The sequence below is a fragment of the Periplaneta americana genome, chromosome 13, assembly GCF_040183065.1.
Source record: "Periplaneta americana isolate PAMFEO1 chromosome 13, P.americana_PAMFEO1_priV1, whole genome shotgun sequence".
Classification (NCBI taxonomy): domain Eukaryota; kingdom Metazoa; phylum Arthropoda; class Insecta; order Blattodea; family Blattidae; genus Periplaneta; species Periplaneta americana.
In genome coordinates, this window is record NC_091129.1 from 116,806,944 (window position 1) to 116,828,858 (window position 21,915).

At 35.9% G+C, this 21,915-nt stretch overlaps 1 protein-coding gene across 1 annotated transcript in view; it reads right to left on the minus strand.

The window, feature by feature from the left end:
* Positions 1 to 284: 284 nt before the first annotated feature.
* Positions 285 to 21,915, minus strand: part of LOC138712307 (suppressor of lurcher protein 1-like) — a 548,854-nt gene continuing 527,223 nt past the window's right edge. Inside the window, exons 2-6 of the mRNA XM_069843936.1 lie at positions 20,501 to 20,687; positions 16,283 to 16,473; positions 13,629 to 13,836; positions 3,509 to 3,756; positions 285 to 1,122 (exon numbers count right to left, since the gene is read on the minus strand). Coding sequence (XP_069700037.1) covers positions 1,049 to 1,122; positions 3,509 to 3,756; positions 13,629 to 13,836; positions 16,283 to 16,473; positions 20,501 to 20,687 — 908 coding nt within the window. The 3' untranslated portion in view covers positions 285 to 1,048. The remainder of the gene's footprint in view (positions 1,123 to 3,508; positions 3,757 to 13,628; positions 13,837 to 16,282; positions 16,474 to 20,500; positions 20,688 to 21,915) is intronic.

Consider the following 21,915-nt stretch of genomic DNA (forward strand, 5'->3'; position numbering starts at 1 on the left):
TTCAAATAAATTCAATTTGTCGTCTCGTTTTTCAATTCTAAATAATTTCCAGGTTATACATTTTCTGCATTACATCAAGGTCAATGACATTATTGTTCCTCGGAAAAAATCAATACTTTCGCGTCTGCGCACATCTCACAATTTCGAGATATGGACAAGGTCACTTCCGATCTTCTGTCAGATACAAATAAAATGAATATTTCTGAATAATTTCAAGTTAGAAATATGGTCGAGCATAAAAAGTCGTATGAAACTTGCCTATAATGGTAATTAAGACGCTCGTATGAAAATTATGAAACGAGCTTGCGCTCGTTTCATAAACATAATTGCGTCTTAATTACTATCATTATAGGCTCGTTGCATAATGTACTATTGTTACCAGGTAAAAGCTGCCTGGCTGAACAAAATACATCACAAATTTTCATGATTAAAAAATCTATCAGGTTTTCAAAAACATTAAGATTGCTTAGTGATGTACAGATAGTGTATATTAAACATACCTATTTTTATTACCAAAGAATCTTAGATTTTGAGCAAAAAAATGTTGAAGCATGGTAAACTTATGCTAGTTAAAGGAGTCCCTCCCTACTTGAGATAATATTGTATATTTCTTCATGACTTTTGTACAACCCTAATATTGCACAGGCATCTTGAAGAGCTAAGACTGTATATTTCTCTCTTGCAAAGACAAGAAGGGCAGAACTAAAGATGTACTGCTTGACTGGCATGCAGAGAGTTGCGTACTGAAATCTAGTTTTGATTTCTGCTCGGCACAGCTCGCTTCTCTTCGCCCCCTCGTGTTCGCCAGCTCGGCGTTAACCTAGTCTGTGTAATGCTATGTACAGATACTTCGTGAGAGCGTGCTCGTGGGAGTCTGTACAAGATGCACTGCCACTCAACCTTCCGGTGTAAATAACAAACAACATTGTTCTCCTAATATTGTATGCTTATTAAAAACTGATTGTCCTGTGTCCAGCGTCCTTAACAGCTCACTCACCGAGGGGCGCGCCTTTTCTGTATTGCTAGTTGGTGGTGCGGCGTCCTGGCTTCAACCCCTGGTTGTGAAGAGCAGCAGGGCAACGCACAGCAGCAGCGACAGGGAAAAGTGTGTCACCTCATATTCTGAAACATGAAGTGAACAACTTCAGCTCGAAACCTTGTCTGTCATATTGTAAATCATCTGAAGAAGGCCCATAACAGGCCGAAACATGTTAACCAGGTACGATAGAATTTAACACGAGAAAGACATATATGTAACAGATAACTCATCGCTATTTTTTTTTTTAATTTAGACCGGCCAGAGGCCGTTTACCAAAGTTATCTTTTATATTATTTTTAATGTACCGAAGTATATATATATGATATTTCCATGCAGATATTCTGCGTCATCATACGATGAAAGAGTAATGGAACAGAGAACCAGGGTTTTCAGCTCTACGTGCTGATGCTTTATCCACTAAGCCACATCGGATACTCACTCCGGCGTCGGACAGAATCGTCTCAGATTAAATTCCAGCTCTTGGGTTCCCTCTAGTGGCCGCCCTCTGCACTACGTCACAGATGTCTATGAACGTAGGACTGAAGTCCACACATGAGTCACTCATAACGAGTGCACCTCAGCACATGTGTGGACTTCAGTCTTTCGTTCATAGACATCTATGACGTAGTGCAGAGGGCGGCCACTAGAGGGAACCCAAGAGTTGGAATTTAATCTGAGACGATTCTGTCCGACGCCGGGGTGAGTATCCGGTGTGGCTTATGGATAAAGCATCAGCACGTAGAGCTGAAAACCCGGGTTCAAATCCCGGCGCCGGAGAAAATTTTTCTCCGTTCCATTACTCTTTCATCGAAAGTCATCTTTGTTTTCTGTTTTCGTTTTTCATTTGTTTTACTTACACAAATACAAACACAATACCCATGACCGAGGCGGGACTCGAACCCACAACCCTTCGGACCAAGCGGTAGAGACATGCCGTGCCCCTACCGCTTGAGCCATCCGGGCCGGCATGTTAAAATCGGCAGCACTTTGAAGAGAACAACCGCCAGAATCGCCACCCGTCCGCCATAAACGAACACGAGATGGCAGTGCAGTCGTTAATGCAATTCAAATGGGAATTATGACGTGACTCCTTATGTAACAACTAGATGGCAGCGCAGTAAACCTGCCAAAAGTTGTTAACCTCAAAACTTATAAGGCCGACCTATCTGAGTATATATGATCTAGGATAATACATATTCCGAAGTAAAATAATCATTATTATTTTTAATTTGTATCATATCTATGGACTTAGAATCTGTCTCATCCTGAAGATCCATCATTGTAGCCTATACAGTCTATAATATACAACATAAGCACCGTTTTCCTTTCTTTCTCTACAAATAGCACAGATGTTCCACCATGCAACCATCCCTTGAGGATAAATTGAGGTGCCATCTGTGTTTAAAATTGTGTGCAGAGTTAAAATTTCGAAAAGAAATTGATCGAAGTTTTCTTATGATCCATGATATGAAAAACATAAAAAATAACATTTGTGCCTCAAAGGGTTAACGCAAGCGCTACTGAAAATTCTAAAATTCACAGAGTTGACATTTTTACTGAATATGCTATATCAGTATCATAATCATACATTGTAAATTTCAATCTTCTCTCATGAACACTTTGAACAAAAAATTGAACTTATTTTTATCCCTTTCCTTAATTTTCATAGTGAAAATCCTATTCATAAAAAAATACATATTCTCTTTTAAATCTTTTTTTTTTCCTTAAAGGTAAATGTGAAATGGAACTTTAGTAATGCTCTATTCTAATTTGCTCAATTGTAGAAAAGAATATCATTTCTTCAACGTTAAGACATTAATAAACATAATAATACCGCTTTACGTATATTTCTCCAGCAATGAAACTATGCTGAATACAGGAAAATTAATATTACTCTACAGCTCTATACTGTAGAATATCAATATTAGCATTATTTTTTATATTTCACTGAAGAGTTGAACATATTGAGTAATAGTATCGTGATATAAATAGAGCTATGAATTAAAAATATATGGATCTATACAAGGCCTGGGCAGTAATAACTCAATCGAGTCACTGCAGAGTTCCCCTTCCCCAGCTGAGACGAGTATACAAGAAGGTAAGCATTGCTCAGTGACGGATTGAATAAGGCAGGTATCATAGATTTTACGAACTTTGTTTATAAGGTGATGTAAGCGAAAAGGACATGGGCGGGGGTTTCTGAATTCCCTTTCATTTCCCGGTTGCGCCCAGGGCTGATCTATACCCTGTACATTTTTCATAACATTATCTTAAATAGTTTCAGAGGAAATAGAATATGGATTAGGAAAATTTGACGTTATCTAGATATACTTTTCATACTTCCCTCAAATAAGAATTCGAAATCTATTTTTAAAATAAATAAATAATTGTATGGTCACAGTTTTAGTCACAAAACCACACCTCGAGTTGGGTGCTGATCGTCCCAAGTCAGTCAGGGTCTTGACTTACGCATTTTGTGTGCCGCGCTCTTGTGTACGGGCTTGGGCGTGTTGTTGTCTACCTCGTCCAGGAACTGGTACGTGGCGCGGAAGCCCGTGCCGTCCAGCCGGTCGTTGGAGCGGAACGTGACCCTGAAGAACTTTCTGTCCGACTCGATGTCGAACTCCTTGAGCTGGCCGCACTTGCGCGAGTACTTGCGGTCGTGCGCCATGAAGTTGGAGAACTCCACGTAGTCGCTGGCGGAGATCGCCTCGCATCTGGAGCACGAGTGTGGGAATAAGAATACTAGGGAAGAAATAGAAATATAGAAGTAAAGAGAGGAAGGAAGAAAAGAAAGAAAGAAAGAAAGAAAGGAAGGAAGGAAGAAAGAAAAAGAGGAAGAAAGAAAGAAAGAAAGAAAGAAAGAAAGAGAGGAAGGAAGAAAGAAAGAGAGGAAGGAAGGAAGAAAGAAAGAAAGGAAGGAAGAAAGAAAGAGAGAGAGGAAGGAAGAAAGAAAGAAAGAAAGAAGGAGAGGAAGGAAGAAAGAAAGTAAACACAGAAAGAAAGAAAGAAAGTAAAGAGAGAAAGAGAAAGAAAGGAAGAAAGGACGAAAGAAAGTAAGGACAGAAAGAAAGAAAGTAAAGACAAAAAATGACAGGAAAGAAAGAAAGAGAGGAAGGAAGAAAGAAAGAAAGAAAGAGAGGAAGGAAGAAAGAAAGTAAAGACAGAAAGAAAGAAAGTAAACAAAGAAAGAAAGTAAAGAGAGAAAGAGAAAGAAAGGACGAAAGAAAGTAAAGACAGAAAGAAAGAAAGAAAGAAAGTAAAGACACAAAAAAGACAGGAAAGAAAGAAAGAGAGGAATGAAGAAAGAAAGAAAGAAAGAGAGGAAGGAAGAAAGAAAGTAAAGACAGAAAGAAAGTAAACAAAGAAAGAAAGTAAAGAGAGAAAGAGAAAGAAAGGAAGAAAGGACGAAAGAAAGTAAAGACAGAAAGAAAGAAAGAAAGAAAGAAAGAAAGTAAAGACACAAAAAAGACAGGAAAGAAAGAAAGAGAGGAAGGAAGGAAGAAAGAAAGAAAGAGAGGAAGGAAGAAAGAAAGTAAAGACAGAAAGAGAGTAAACAAAGAAAGAAAGAAAGAAAGAAAGTAAAGACACAAAGAAAGAAAGTAAACAAAGAAAGAAAGAAAGTAAAGAGAGAGAGAGAAAGAAAGGAAGAAAGTAAAGAAAGAAAGGACACAAAGAAAGAAAGAAAGAAAGGAAGAAAAAATACGGAAAAGAATATGATAATAATAGAGATAAGTCAAATAAAGAAATAGGAGAAAGTAAAATGTGGGAAATGAACAGAGAAAAATATGAAAAATAATAAGTAGTAAACCAAAGAAAGGAAGAGAAAAGAAAGAAAAGCAGGGAAAAGGTATCGAGAGAACATGAAGAGTGAGGAAAAATGGAAGAAAGGATGGACAAAATGAAAGATAAAGAGACAAAAAAGTAGAGAAGAGAGACATGGAGAATAGGAATGCTGGGAGAGAAGAAATAAAATGTTAGAAAGGAATAAATAAAAAGGGAGGAAAACAGAATAAAATAACTGTAAAAAGGAGGGAAATGAACGATAGTTTGAGAAATATTTTGAAATAAATTAAGGTTTCAGTACAGCTTAATAAACGGCCCACTTGTAACATTAAAAGGCAGACACAATTCATCCGTTGAATCTAGGGTTGACAGGACTACAAATACGGGACAGTTGCAACATTTAAGTGGATCGAAATACGAGGAACTTCTAACAATAACTGTCACCAAACTGAATACTTCGTGACCTTCGTACTCATACGCTTCGCTGCAGCTGCGGAGAGAGCAGTCTAGTGTCTGTTGTGTTCATCAAGAGTGCACGAATAAGTGCTAAGTTAATACTCCAGTAAGTAGTAAGGGTCAGGAGGTAGGGTTGTCCAGCTTCGAACAAGATCAGGTTAAAGCCTACAAAGAAGAAGGATGTTCACTTCGGGAAATAGCAAGAAGGCTTGACAGGTCACCATGAGTGAGAAATAACTTTCTGAAGCTAGGAAATAATTATGGAATGAAAAAGTCTCCTGGAAGACCTAAAAAACTTACGCCTCCACAAAAGAGGAACGTGGTCAGAAAGTCCAGTGCTAGTGGATCATCGCTGGGACAACTTGCTCGTGATCTCACTGAGAGTGTTCATAAATCTACGTTGTCCAGGCTAGTCAGATTAACAACTATTTTCAAATACAAGGAAAAGAAGACGGTCCATCATAAACAGAGACGTGTTTACTGGACTAAGGAACATGTCATGTGGAAGGAAGACTGGAAGCGTGTAATATTCAGCGATAAAAAGAAATTCAACTTGAACGGTTCTGATGGCTGGGCATACTACTTGAATGACCTCAGAAAAGTCGAAGAAGTATTTTCAAAGAGGCAGCAAAGCAGAAAGTCTCTGATGGGCTGGGATGGATTCGGGTACGGAAACAAAGCACATCTTGAGTTCCCAGAAGGTTGTATGAAAGCTAAACCATGGATAAATATATAATATTTATTCATGGCTATACATTATCAGACACTGCTTGAAGACCAATTTTACCTGATGCACAGAGGATTGGAACAGGGAATTGGATATTTCTGCAGGACAATGCAACCATCCACAGTGCCGGATCCACATTGGTTTCGCCGCAAAGGAGTTAATATCATGGAATGGCTCGCCAATCCCCCGTACCTAAACCCTATGGAGAACATATGGGAAATCTTATACAAGTCAGTTCATCGCGATGGTAAGCAACATGTCAATGTGCAGGAATTAAAGATCTCTGTTGTACATGGAAAGAATTTGAACTGTGTTACAGAAACTTGGAGAGAGCCTGATGGATAGTGTGTTTCAGATCTGAGAAAGGGTTGAATTATAGGATATTAATGATAAGTGGTCTTAACATTTTGCAACAGATCTTTTTTTGTATTCAGCAGTGTCTGAAAGGAATGCGTTTATTTGTCACTAATAATATGATAAACGTTATATAATTTAATGTATTTCAGTTACAATATATTTGACTTCAGTTTTTCTCTATACATGACCAGTTTCGTCAGTTGGTCTTATATTTTGCAACGCACTTTTTCTAGTGGGTTATTTTACGACGCTGTATCAACATCTCAGGTTATTTAATGTCTGAATCTAATGAAAGTGATAATGCCGGTGAAATGAGTCCGGAGTGCAGCACCGATAGTTACCCAGCATTTGCTCATATTGAGTTGAGGGAAAACCCTGGAAAAAACCTCAATCAGGTAACTTTCCTCTATCGGAATTCGAACTCGGGCCACCTGGTTTCGTGGTTAGACGCTCTAACCGTTACTTCACAGGTGTGAATGCAACACATTTTACTAAATAACGTTCTATTTTTCTAAATGAAACACATCCTATTTGTTTCATGCGTAAAATAACCACTCATTTTGGTTTGAAACATTTTTCGCGTCTTCACACATGCTACATAATGCAGGCCTAATCCAATAACAATTACTGGACCAATAACCATGGATAGCCAATGCTTGGAAATAAAACAACTTTTAACAAGAACAAAGACAACTATAAGTTTTAATTTATTTGCTTCGCTACTACATTTCTAAAGACATTGATGTTAATAAAAGAGATTGTTTCTTGTTATAATTCTACAACTTCCGTACAAACGGGAAGGAAATTAAACGAAAAAAAAACCGTTGGTCGTCTATGATTTAATGTCCTTAAATATGGAATTTTTGGTATCCCCGTATGAAATATTGAACAAATTTTTAGGCCTCAATTATGGGACATCTAGTACAGTACGGGACACCTGGTAACTAGAGATGAACAACGATCGAGAAAACGAGACTATCAGCACCCGCAAAGCCAAAAACCCTCACGACAATGTTGTAAAGACTGGCTGTGAGTCTTCCGAGACTCGATATTGATCATCTCCCGAAGTCCCGAAGTCCCGAAGTCAGCAGTTGTTTATACCTGACTGAAGCTTTATCTACTTTGGCAACTGTTATATATGCATAAACAATCAAGTAGCCTATTTGAAACATCATCTCTGCCTTTTAGTGTATAATAATCCGTTCTCCAGTCTTTATTTAATTATTAGGCCCTTATTAACCCTTCGTTACTCGCGTTAAAATCCGTAACGCCAGTACTCACCTGGATTACAATGGTAATCCACATTTGTTTTTGTTTACAGACAAGGTTTAAACAATGGAATTAGATTTAAATGTTAAGAAATATATTGTTTTCAGTTATTACAGTAATAAGAATAGATATGGTACGCATAACGGAACGTATTAAATATAAATATTAATAATGAAATGGATAGTACACAAATTGCATTCAAGTGACATGTTTGCATAATATTTCAACACTGGTCGTGTCTTTGAGTCATAATTTATTGTTGCATCATAGTTATGAGTTAGTTCACTATCATCATATTTATGTAGGTTATCTAGCATTGTTGCTCACTCGATGTTTGAAGGTCATCTGAACTCTTGATCTCTCTTAATCTCTCCCACGGGAAACGCAAGTTCACTACTGCTGACCTTACTTACGTCATATTTGATAACCGAATACCTCACTCAGGGGTGTAGAAATGAAAAAATTCAGGGATGTAACAATCATTCTCACTTCACTTGTAATATTTTACAGATGTTTTTGTGTATTGTAAGAAGGATATTGATGCACTTTCATGTTTATGTTTGCATTTCACACTTTACACACGTGAGTCTAATCTACATCTGATTCAATTATCTGAGTAGGCCTATGCATTTCTTCTACACAGTTCAAACAAATTACATCTGAATGAGTAGGACAAATTCTCTTCAAGCACTGGGAACAAGATTGTCTTGTGCTCTTGTTTCTTGTTCTACCACACATGTAGCACCTACCAATACCTTCTGGCCGTGTTCCTTCTTCTTGACCTGTTTGTGGAATGCCTAACAGTTGCTCTCCTCTTCTCTTTATTTCTCTTGGAATTGTCTGTTGGGTTATACGCTCGGAAATTAGTGGCTTCATTAGGTCCAGAGCAAGGGTTTTTAGGAAGTTTTTCCGTAGAATTTTTTGTTTGTTTGCAGAATAAACAACAAGAGCATTGACACCCGCTATGTTTAGTAAGTCAAAGAAAATAGTCAGAGGCCAGCGGCGTGAATTTCTGCTTACATCATAGGCTGAGCATAACTGATCCAGGACATCCACAGCACATTTAGTTCTATTATAGAAAGATATTATTTCAGGCTTCTGGCTTCCTCCTGTTTCCTCATCCATTGCCTTATCATAATGCATGGTTGATAATGCTAACACTGTTTTGTTTTTCTTTGGTACATACGAAATAATTGTGCAGTTTTCATTGAATCCAAACAAAGTACTGTTAACTTCCCTGTCTTGAGTAGTTGTGAAATGAGGAGGGATTTCTCTTTTGTTTTTTTCAAGGTTCCTACAAGTGTAATTTTGTCATTTTCTAGAAGATCTAAACACAGAGGTATGCTCGTGAACCAGTTATCGGTTCCTTTGATGGGATGAACCAGCCTCTTCACCACTGCATGTGCACTGTTACTTTGGTGAAATGGACCATCTGGTTGAATACCAGCATAAATTTCCAAGTTATGAGTGTAATATGTTTTCACATCCACCATAGCAAAAATTTTGATCCCATATTTTGCTGGTTTAGTAGGTATATACACTTTCATGGGACATCGTCCTCTGAATGCAACCAACTGCTCGTCTATAGTTACATATTCGCTTGGAATGTAGCACCTTTGTGAATTCTGAACAAATAACTCGAACACTTCACGTACAGCAGCCAGTTTATCAATTTCTTTCCTTTCCTTCCTGTCATGAATGTTATCAAAGCGTAGACATCGTAACAAAAATTGGAATCTATTGTAGGTCATAGTCAGGTAAATTGACTCTATACCTGTTCCATTTTTATCCCATAGTTCTCTTACGTTCAGTCTTCCCGATTTCAAAGCACCGGCAAGATACAAAATACCTAAGAGTGCTCGAATTTCAACGTCATTTGTTAATTTGCAATCTCTGTCACGTCCGTAATTACGCTTCACTTTTTCAATATAAATATTAGTACACCTTACTATTACATTGATTATTGTCTGATCAATAAAGCAGTCAAAACACTCTGTGTGTGTCCGCGCATTTTTTGCAGCTCTTTTAGGGCCCGGTAAATGAATCACTATATTTTGTGCTCTTCTTCTCCCTCGTAGAGATACTGGTTCTTCCTGCCAAATTGTAGTGTTGTCTCTTCCCGTATAGCAGTTTCCATCATTTATAGACATTAGTCTTTCATCACCATCACCATAATCATCATCCTCCTCCTCATTGTCTTGTTCTGAATTAGAATCGTGAACTTCATTCAAAAGATCTTCTTTGTTGCTTTCATCATCACTTTCATTTTCAATGCCAACATCCAGATCTTCATCTAGCCACTTGCAAATATTGCTTGTATTTTCCGTACCCATTGGAGCCAACTACAAAGAGGATGGAACGATATCACACACTTTTTTCATAAAGTTCCTGCATTGCATCACTCATAACCATATAAAAACTATTTCACTTACCTGAGCAAGAAACTGACGTCAGTACTCGCGTGGATTACAATGGTAATCCACTCGGAAAAACTGCGTATAACTTGATAAAACTCCGTATAACTTTCCAAAGCGTTGCGACAAATACGTCTAAACACCAGTAATGCCTCACTTAGACTGTGACGAGAAATTGCATTGACGCTCAGCTACGCAGTGCTGCAGGCGGTGACGTAATACAGGATTAAATATCAGTGGATTACTATTGTAATCCACGCGAGTACTGAAGGGTTAAAAGGCTAGAAAATTTATTTTCATATGTTTTAGATCAAGTGTGCAATCTCAAGTAAAAAGATACTAACGTTATGTTTTATGTTTCTTAGAAATGCAAATTTATTTGAGAATTTTTTTTAAAATTTATATAACCATAGATAATATCATATATATATATATATATATATATATATATATATATATATATATAATTTGAACTGGTAATGGAAATTACGGGAAAACGGCTGAACGGATTTTAATGAACGACTCTTCATTTTGAAGCTTGGAACCCAAAGATTTTCAGAAAAATAGTAGTTTTCAGTGAAATGTTAATTTTCCTACATAATTTTCCTATTTTCTAAAAATTCCATCTGTTGTCAGTTTTGAGAACCAATGATTTTCAGAATAAAACAAAACACACACACTACAATAAGTCTTATTACACGAAGGCCATGACTTGCAGGATTGCTGACATATTTAGAGCAAATCATAGCAAATTCTGTAACATCATAATGACAACACTATGTTGATATTCATTTGTGTAATTTTTTATAACGTCTCTATAATTGGTTATTAAAGACTTTTAAGAATTACTAAAAATAATTTACAGATCTGATTCTGTGGTGTATAATTTTCTGTGTACAGCTGTGTACTGGATATTAAAAACTACGAAACTTGAGGTAGTTTGATGACATTATAACCATTAAAAGTTTAATATTATTATAGTTAATGTCATGATACTAGTATTTGTCACTAATAGACATATGATATTAATGATAAAGTCTATTGATGATATGAAATTCAAACCTTATGGCGTTATATAAGTTGACGTGGCGAATATCTTAAATCTGATCTTCATTTTTTTAATTTACTGAGTGGCGGCTGTATAATATATACGGTATATGTTACTGAAAACTACAAAAAATTACGTAAGTTAAAATTGTTATCATTAAAAATGAAATATTTTTATAGTTATTAATCAAGTGGTGTGGGTCTTTTTCATATGGCGGTGCGGTGTAGATGTTTATATGCGTGATTCTCTCCAGTATTGTCTGGAGAGAGCGCAAACATGACAGATCCTAAGGAAAGACCATAAGGTATTACTTAGTGATAAAATAAGAGGCCTACAAGATTGTAGTCTCCCGATCATTTGAGCAAGATCTCTTAGCAGGATAAAATGATTCTACTCTCTACATTTAAAGGTAGTTCACGAAACATGCAGCAGCTCTACCCAGATGCTGTGTCTATTGTTGGAAAGCATGGCAAATATGACATTTTCTTAACTATCACCTACAATTCATAATGACCTGAAATAGCTACTACTGCTTTACTCCCACATGAAAAATCCACTGATCGTCATGACATTGTTACTTGCGTTTCCGCGTTTAAACTCAAATATTGAAGATGTATAGGTTCAAGACAAAGTATTTGGCATAAAAAAACTATTCGGAGAGAATATGTTTCATTATTATGGAAGCAAATAACTTTCAAAATGTCTGGTATTCTTCATTGAAAATAAATCTGAAACATTTTTATTTGAACGTCTAATGAACTTAGTTTGCAGCATTTGCTGCACAAACCACTAGTATAATAGAACCAAAACATTTTGATAACTAAGATACTGTTCTGTTTTGTCTTTTTGTCTCATTTAAACATTTATGTTATTTATTTCAATTATGTATGTTATTCAAAGTTACGAAATCTTTCCACGTCGACCAAATGCTACTTCGAGAATGATGAGCGAGACTCGAAGCGCAGCGAGAATGACGAGACGAGATTCGAAAGACAAATGCAACGAACACAGCGAGCGAGAGCGGCAGTTAGTTTTGTTCACAGTCTACTATATACAGTCGCGAAGCTTGAGGTGTTTTTTTGCAACTCTCGTGATAAAGCGCTCCAAGCGGTTAGCAACTAGAAACAATAGACTGTCCGTGGTCGACTTTGGACTGTGTCGTATTTCTATCGAGTGCTAGCTCGTTGCGTATTTCACATTGATGCTTGTGAAATGTTCGTTATTGGTTGTAATGAAAATGTTAATGGCTAAAATATAATAATTTGAATAATGATATGGGATAAGGAGGAGACGTTTGTAGTGCTACAAATTGTAGCAACAGTGAGAGAAAAAGGCCAGAGTTATTCTTTTTCCGATTTCCGAAAGATTCAGAAAGGTTCCTGAGTTTCCACAAGAATGCTGTGCAGAAACAAAACTGTTAATTTGAAGTTCTTTGTGACTGTTAGAATACATTATATCCTTAAATTTCACAATGAAATGTTTCAGCCTAACCGAAAGGACATTAGATACCGGTTAAAGTTCTGTCACTTAGGCTGCTAAATTTCCAGAGAAATAAAGGTTAGGTCTACTTTTTTTTCAGAGGATATATTTTTAATTGTAGCTATTAATTTTGTTATTATTTTATGTGTTATTTTACTAAAGACGTAGAAAAATTAAGTTTGCTTTAATGAAATTTATTGATCACGTTTTATTTTCAATTCTGGTGGGATTATTATTGCTTAGGCCTACTTTTTTTTTCAAAGGACATGTTTTTAATTATAGCTGTTAATTTTGTTGTTATTTTTATTTGTTGCTTTACTAGAGACGTAGAAAAAGTCTGTTACAATAAAATTTATTGATCACGTTTTATTTCCAATTCTGGTGTGATTATTATTGCTTAACCTCATCCCACTTTGTTAACTACGTAAGCCTACACTACAAGTACCGGTACACGTAAGTTACTCCAGTAATTCATATTTCCATTATTATTGTTGTAAAGGGAAATGCAAATGAATATTTATTGGTTTCATAGTTAATTATCGCTATAATCTTGAATGAGTGAAGCTATTATAGTAAATTTCAGTTCGTTTTGCACAAACAAAAATTATATTAACTTATTTCTTGCAGGTATCTTCGAGTTTATGGTGGAATTTAATATACTTCATTAAAATAATAAATTAACTTTATGCATTTAATATTTCAATAATGGAAGGAAGGTGTTCATTTTTCCAAAAGAACACGACAACGAAAGTGTAACATATTTTGTCGTCTGTTAGGAGAGAGAGCTGCGATGATGAGGCGATAGTAGCGATCCTAGTGGTGGGCAACTACCCATGTTTGCATTTTTACTACATATTGAGCTTCGCGACTGTATATAGTAGACTGTGGTTTTGTTCATCTCTACTGGTAACCCTAGTTGTATCTCGATTGTTCAGATCTGGTCTGTTCCTGATTCTGTTTCCTCCTTGAGATGATTTAGATTTTAAGATTGACGACAAATTCAGTCATCTTTAGCAAATGACTTCAGACATAAAGTCTGCCGGTGTCACTTACGGCAGGACGCCCTCCACGTCGAAGTAACTGAAGTGTAAGTGAACTTTCTCAGTCCTGGTGCCGTGGAAGAAGTAGTGACACTCCGTGTCGCGAGGGTAGAAGCCGGGAAAGTTTGGGCTGGCGAACGAGCCGTTGCGAGTCTCGCTGCTGTTGAACACGAAGGCGCACGGGAACTCTGGGAGCTGGTGGCCTGACGTCACCCCAAAGTCTGCAACAGTGCACATACATGGATTACATTATACTAGATAAATTATATTGGATTAGGATATATGAAGTTATTGATTTTTATTTATGTTAAGGATTTGGCTTATTTTAGCTTTGGTTTTTTAATAATAAATTTGTTCCTAGAACAGAGATAAACATTGTTTTTTTATAAAAGGAATCTCTCTACCCCTATAAAAAGTACCTACTCGTACTCAGGAGGCATTTCTCAAAATTTTAACGCAAATATTTTATTAAGTAGCAGAATAAAAAGTAAATAAAGAAAAAGAAAAAAACTCAGATATCACAATAATTGAAACTTTATATTTTCTCCCTAAACAACAATTTTGTAACAACTTTTTAAAATAAGGAGCATTAACAAATTGAATTTTTTGGAATTTAGCTGTTATCTTGTTATAAAGCCTTGGACCGAAGTTGCTATGTTTAGTTTCAAATTTAGACGTAGGTAGGTAAGTAGGTGGGTAGGATTGTTTTGGGATGAACGGATGGATTGGGTTGGGTGGATGGATGGACCGATGAATGAATACATGGATTGCTGGATGGATTGATAGATGGGTGGATGAATAGGTGAACAAGTACAGTAGGTAGGTGGGAAGGTGAGTGGCTATGTGGATAAATAGTGCGATGAGTAAAAGATAGGTAGATAGATCCAGGAAATCAATGTTAATCTGTTTCTTTGGGTGGATATTGAATGCTTTTATTTATGTCTCTAGAATAATTTTCTTCAAGGAAATAAATTATATCTTTCTTAAGAGGAGTGGATGGTATAATTTGAAATTCTTTTCCTAATTGATTCTCATTTTTTATTTTTTGTATGTAGAAAACCCATTTCAGCGGCAACTAAATTCGGTATTAGTTAAAAAAAAATTGAACTCAAACTTAAAAAAAAATGGAACTCAAATTTTGAAAAAGAAAAAAAAAGTGCCGAGATACAGTAATTCACCTCTTTGATAGTTTACTTCTAAAACCACATTCTTTAAAATAATATGCATAGCATAATTTTGATATCCGCTTTCAAAATGTTGACGTAAACGGTTACATTTTAAGAATTAATTTTTAAAGGTACTTTTACAGAAATCCAGAAGGATGTTGACCAAATGCAACAGAATAAAACAAATTTCTGTTATAGAGAAAAGTTTCCTAATAGACTAAGGAATATATGTTCCAAATATTACGCAAGCGTCATTAGCAGTTTCGAGGGTTATAACTTATTTAAGAAATAAAATAAAAATTTGAATTTATGGGAAATTGCAATCGAAGTTCAGTGTTATTTAAAACCTTGTACACCAGAACTTTAAGAATGGCGTTACAGTAGCTAACAATAAGAAGGCGAGAAATGCGCATTGAATTTCATGTAACATATTTTTCACAATATCAAATAGGCCTACTATTTTAAAGTTGGATATTATTTTATTTCTGAAAATTTACTTCTTTTCCACCATATATAGCCATCCTTTTCACTTGAAAACCCCGTGCACCAGAGCTTTAAAAATAGAGTCACAGAAGGTAATAAGGTTATAAATGCACATTAAATTTCATGTAATAATAGAGAAGGAGTATATTCTGCGGATCTCTGGAAAAAGAACTAAGGAAGAAACTAGTGAAGTGCTTTATGTGGAGTGTAGCATTGTTTGGGTTAGAAACATCGACATTACGACGAAGTGAAGAAAAACGACTAGAAACATTTGAAATGTAGATATGGAGCAGAATGGAGCGTGTGAAGTGGACAGACAGAATAAGAAATGAAGCTGTGCTGGAAAGAGTGGATGAAGAAAGAATAATGCTTAACTGATCAGAAAGAGAAAAAAAGGATTGGTTGAGTCACTGGCTGAGAAGAAACTGCCTACTGAAGGATGCACTGGAAGGAATGGTGAACGGGAGAACAGTTCGTGGCAGAAGATATCACATGATAGACGACATTAAGATATGTGGATCATAATACAGAGACTAAGAGGAAGGCAGAAAATAGGAGAGACTGGAGAACGCTGGGTTTGCAGTGAGAAACCTGTCCTTGGGCAGGAAACAATGCTAGAAAATTGAATTAATATTTTTCACATATCACAGTGTATTTTAAATAATTTCTTTTTAATTCACTGGTTTTGCAGCATATTTAAATTATTCTCTCCCTTTAACATGAGAAAGAAACTGAATTTATTGCTGAACGCTTGAAACATATAATGAGATATAATATGTCACCTTTGTTTCAATCATTTGGATATTTCGTTTTGAGTTACTCTTCGTGAAATGCTTAATATAAATTCGGTATTGAAATTCATTTCCTAGTTTGACTAGAGCAAGTGCATTAGCTAAAGGGAGAGGTTAAACTAAGGTAAAGAAAGAAAAAAGGAAAGAAAGAAAGAAAGTGTATTAGCTGCAGATCCAAGTAAATGAGTACCTACTCTATATAATTACACAGGAGAATTCTGACTCACTCTCTGTGAAGCTGTAGGTGGCCTTGAATCCTCTGGAGTACCTGGAGGAATAGATCCCCCTAAATTCCAGCATCAGTCTGGGGCCGTTAGACATGAGGGGTTTAGGCACTGTGCTGCCACAGAAGCTGTCGATCTTCTCCATGCGACCGTCGATATGCACGTACGCCACCAACGAATCGATGCTCTCACACCTGCAATGGTATAACCACATTATAAACTAAGAACTGATCCACTAAGTTGCACATGTACGCAAGTGTTTTTGTGATATCACATTTCATTCATTCATTCGACCTATAAGGTCTTAATTGTTAGTGAAAAAAGTGTGCAGAATATCTCACCTACCGTATTCACCCACTAGACTTACCGTATTTACCCGAATATAAGCCGCCCTTGAATTTAAGCCCCATCTACATTTTTAGATTAATTTTTGAGAAAAAAAGGATATAGTAGTGAAATAGGTAACAAATGGATTAAATGATGAGACTAAATATTCGTACCTGATTTTATGCAGCAGATATATTTCATAAGTCTTAATCTAGCAAAAGAAGTGCGGCTTATATTCGGATAAATACGGTTGTACCGTGCGACTATTTTGCCGAACCAGTTCAAGATACTGACTACCGGGAGGTAGTGGATGATTTTTACATGAATTTCAGGAAATACGTATAGTCTGTGGCTGTCGGGAAAGAAGACTTTCCAATTCAGTGGGAAAATGTATAATTATGGGAGATCTATAGAGAAAAATTGGGAGTTTTAAACAAACAATTTTTTTTCTGTAAATGATTCCTAATACCATATTCTACATGTTTTCTAAGTTTCGTGGGCGTAAAACGACTAGAAATCCTCCTAATGGCATTATATTCAATGTTAGCGCTCTTGAAGTTTCAATTTTCTCCGGTATAGCCTACTATCTTGTGTACTATTTCTCTTTATTCAAACCACTAAGCCTTCTACAATTCTGTAACTAAGAAGATGAATTTTTTCTATATATTCACTATAGGCCTACTATTCCTAGAATATGAGAACAAATGTTTTAAAATTGAAGCTTTTAAAAAAGAAATTTGTAAAATTATCCATGATATATAATATTAACAAATGTATTTTTTTACCTTTTATTTCTGTCGACTATATTAATGTTTTTATTGAATATCACTGGCTTCTGTCGGATTGTCAATTTATATTAAACTAGCGGCTTACGCAGAAAATGCTGCATCACATCATGGCATTCAGTGTAATAAAATTTCATTTTTAATGGTAATAATGCCATCAAACATTCTTAAGTTTTGTCGTTTATAATATCCAATACACAGACAGTTGTACTCAGAAAATTACACACCAGAGAATCTGACATGTAAATTCTTTTTAATAAGTCTTGAAGTTTTTAATATCCAATATTACAGAAACGTTCTGACCGACATATTGGCATTACGATATCAGAGAATCTGAGCCATCTGAACCCTAAATATGTCAGCAATCCTACAGGTCATGGCCTTCGTGTGATATTGTTTCATGTAGTGTATTTGTGTTTTTTTTTGTTCTGAAAAGCCATTATTTCTCAAAACTGGTGACAGATGGATTTTGGAAAATATAAAAGTGATGAAGGAAAATTGACATTTCACTGAAAACTACTATTTTTCTGAACAAATTTGGGTTCCAAGCTTCAAAATGAGGGTTCATTTATTAAAATTCCTTCAGCCATTTTCCCGTAATTTCCATTACCAGTTCAAATTATAGCCTACGAGTATATATAACTTAGATGTGCATTTTTCTCTCTTTTTCTCTTTCTTGTTTATTCTTGCTCTTGTGTTGTATTTATTGGTTTGAATTAAGTTATTTACTGTATTTAGTAAACTGTTCTTTTAAATTTTATATTATATTATTGACTAAGACCACACCGTACACGAGCCTGGCTCTTACAGTAGTGGCTAGACATATTTTTGTTTTATAAATGTAATTTGTACTCGCTAGCTAGCTAGTTAAATAAATAAAATAACTAAATTAGGAATAAATATAATGTGCAAGAAATTATAGCATTTATAAAATTAGAAGGGTTGAAATGGATTAGAAATGTAGGCTTACAAAGAACAGGTGAACAAAGAATGGTTAAAGAATTATGGAAGGGAAATTAGGGTGGTAGGAGGATAGGGAGGGCCAGGCTTATATGGATTGATGACGTGAAAGAAGATTTGAGAAAACTGGGGTAAAAAGATGAAAAGATGAAGATTAAGGCTTTGAACCGAGGAGAATAGGCGTCTGTCATCAGGGAAGCTGAAGTTATATTCAAAGGGCGGAAGAGCTATAGGATATTCACTATACCATGCTAAACAATTTACAGTACGAGTGATTATGTAGTAAGCACCGGCCAGGTCGCCATCTTCCCACAACAGAGCTCCTGGGCACATATTTTCCCGTTGGAGTGTAAAGGAACTCACAATATGCTAGTCATAATTTTTTTTCACAATTTAATTAAAATATATGTATGTATGTATTTGGTAATGTAAACCAATGTGCTCTAGACCCTATTGCTGGAAGATTGCCTGACCGATGTTTACTACATATTACCACAGTCTAGTATATACAGTCACGAAGCTTGAGTTGTGAGGGTACTAGAAACAATAGACTGTGCCGGTACTATTTCGCATTGTCTGTAATGAGGCGATATTAGCGATCCTAGTGGTTAGCAACTAACTATGGATGCATATTTACTACGTATTGAGCTTCGTGACTGTATATACTAGACTGTGATATTACCATGTAATATAATATCGTTAGTCCATGATAGAGATAATGTAACTGACGTGTATGTTTTACTGTTATAAATGTCAAGTAACTTTCCTTCGAACAAAAGTGAATATTTCCCTCACATTTCAAACAAAACCGGGCATTTCCAAAGATTGTTATCTACAGAATGCACAGAAAATAAAATCATTATTATTGACACCATTATAACAACGGACGTAAAATGCACGACACATAAAATTATCGTTCACTTTGGGGTAAAGCGAAGGATCGATAACAGTTTTTTCTACTTCCTGAAAAAATACTGGGCCTATTATGGAAATGACCGATTTTGTTTGCAACCTAAACAATTACCAGTACTATTATTTTTTAGTAGGCGCACTGTGTAGGCCTATTAATAATGAAATGAACCCAATTTGAATACAAATACAGTGTTACTATAAATGATCTTTCCGATTACAAACTTGAATAACTATCGTTAGGAGACACTTAGAAACATGATATTGGTATCAATGGAAAGAGAAACTCAAATATTTTTTGTTATCCATTAGGTTAAATCACATGTGCTACTCTTAAATCAGCAAAATTTAGAAAACATGAAATTGGTATCAACAGAAACACGAACTAAAACAATTTTAAAAAATTTTCACTGGAAAACATGAAACATGAAACAGAAAGAGAAACATTTGGTTCACAACCGAAGTAAGTCACATGTGCTCAATGATAAGGTCCTTATGTCACACGACACACATCAAGTCTGTAGTCAATTTCCTGCCATACACGTTGTAGCATTGGACCATCCACCATTGCAATGGCCTCTGTGATGCGGACACAAAGATCCTCAATGGTAGGTGGTAATGGTGGCTGATACACTTGTACTTTTATAAAACCCCACAGAAAAAAATCACAAGGAGTGAGGTCGGGGGAACATGGAGGCCAATGCAAACATTCTAAATCTTCACGTCCAATCCATCTCCTTGGAAGTCGTGTATTCAGTTCGTTTCTGACATCTAAGTGGTAATGGGGTTGTGCCCCATCCTGCTGAAAAATGAGACCTTCGATGTCCTGTTCCAGTTGTGGAAGAAGCCATAACTGTAACATGTCTAAGTACGAATTACCTGTGACTGTCGACTTGTTCACTCATATTTTTCTAAAATTGCGTTGTACAGTGACAACAGACTGGGATATGTGAAAATCTAGCACACAAAATGCCCTCCTGTCTTCGTTTGCAGCCATTTTTCTGTTATATCGTTTCCCAGCAACGAAATTAATAAATATGCGACATATTTACCAATATAACAAAAAATATTTTAGTTTCTCTTTCCATTGATACCAATATCATGTTTCTAAATGTCTCCTAACGATAGTTATTCAAGTTTGCAATCGGAAAGATCATTTATAGTAACACTGTTATAATACATGCATGTTCCCTAAGGATTCATTTTTGATGCTTCACAATTAAATTCATGTGGCACTTACTCCTTGGAGTTGTCTGTGGGGTGGTAAAGGTTGAAGTCGCTGAACACTATTTGGACGCGCTCCTTGCCGCGACCTTGAAAGTCGTAGCGACAGTGGCTGCGCGGCGGGTAGGGGCTGGGGAACAGCGGCGACGACACGGAGCCGTTCTTCGTGGAGTCGCTGTTGAGCACCACGTCGCAGCTCGACGCTGCAAAACAGCCGCAGCAAGACACATCTATTTAACTTTATTATATTTACAGTTCTGCGCAACACTTACTTTCTCATCATGCGAAATATAAAGAGAAGATATCGTAAAGCTGAGTGGAGAATCGATATTCACTGAAATGCATGTTATCAGCATGCCTAACACCGAAAAAATGATTTTGGGAATGCCATCTGTCTATATCTGTCTGACTGACGTATGTTTATTGAAATATATCATAAATTGGTCAGATTTACGCAATAATAGATCAACCGACAATTTGAAAAAAAATGAGATATTTCTCAAATCTCGTGATGGCAGGCTAATTTAACTCTGAAGAAAAGAAGAATGCGACATCTGAATTTTTCTGCTATGCGTGTATTGCATAAAATTCATTTATTTATTTTACTTTGAAATATTTATTCAACTGCTGGTGTCTTATCAAAAATCGGTTAGCCTTTTTCGGTATTATTTGTGCTATTTTTGTAAAAATATGAATGTTAGCTTGCATAAAATGTTTTATAAAAAAAAACAAATTTATTTCAATAGTTAATATCTCGAAACAGGTTTTTGGCTCTTGGTCTATTATTGCGTAAATCCGTCCAATTATAAGACGGATTGTGTTCACGTTCGGTAGTAGAAATAGTAACAGCAGCAGTAACGGTATTAATATCAGCAGTAGTAATAACAAGAAAGTAGCGGAAATATTAGCAACAGTAACAATATTAGTTATAACTCATAACAATATCATTAGTAGTAGTAGCAGTAGCAGGAGATCTAGTATTAGTAGTAGTAGTAATAACAGCATTAGTAGTAGTAGTAGTAGTAGTAGTAGTAGTAGTAGAAGTAGTATTAGAAGTAGCACTAATAGTAGTAGTGACAGCTGTATTAGTAGTAGCAGTAACAGCTATTGTATTGGTATCAATAGTAGATGTAGTTTTTAGCAACAGTAGCAGTAATAGTATTAGCAGTAGTAGCTGTAGATTTCTTGGAGCAACAGTAACAAATATGACACTCTGTAGGAAATTAAACGGAGAATAAATATGAAGAAATGCCTGTTATTAGGCCTATTGAGTTGGGAAGCTTTTGTCATCCAGTCTGCTGTCAAAAAATCTTAAAGTTAGAATTTATAAAACAGTTATATTACCGGTTGTTTTGTATGGTTGTGAAACTTGGACTCTCACTTTGAGAGAGAAACAGAGATTAAGGGTGTTTGAGAATAAGGTGCTTAGAA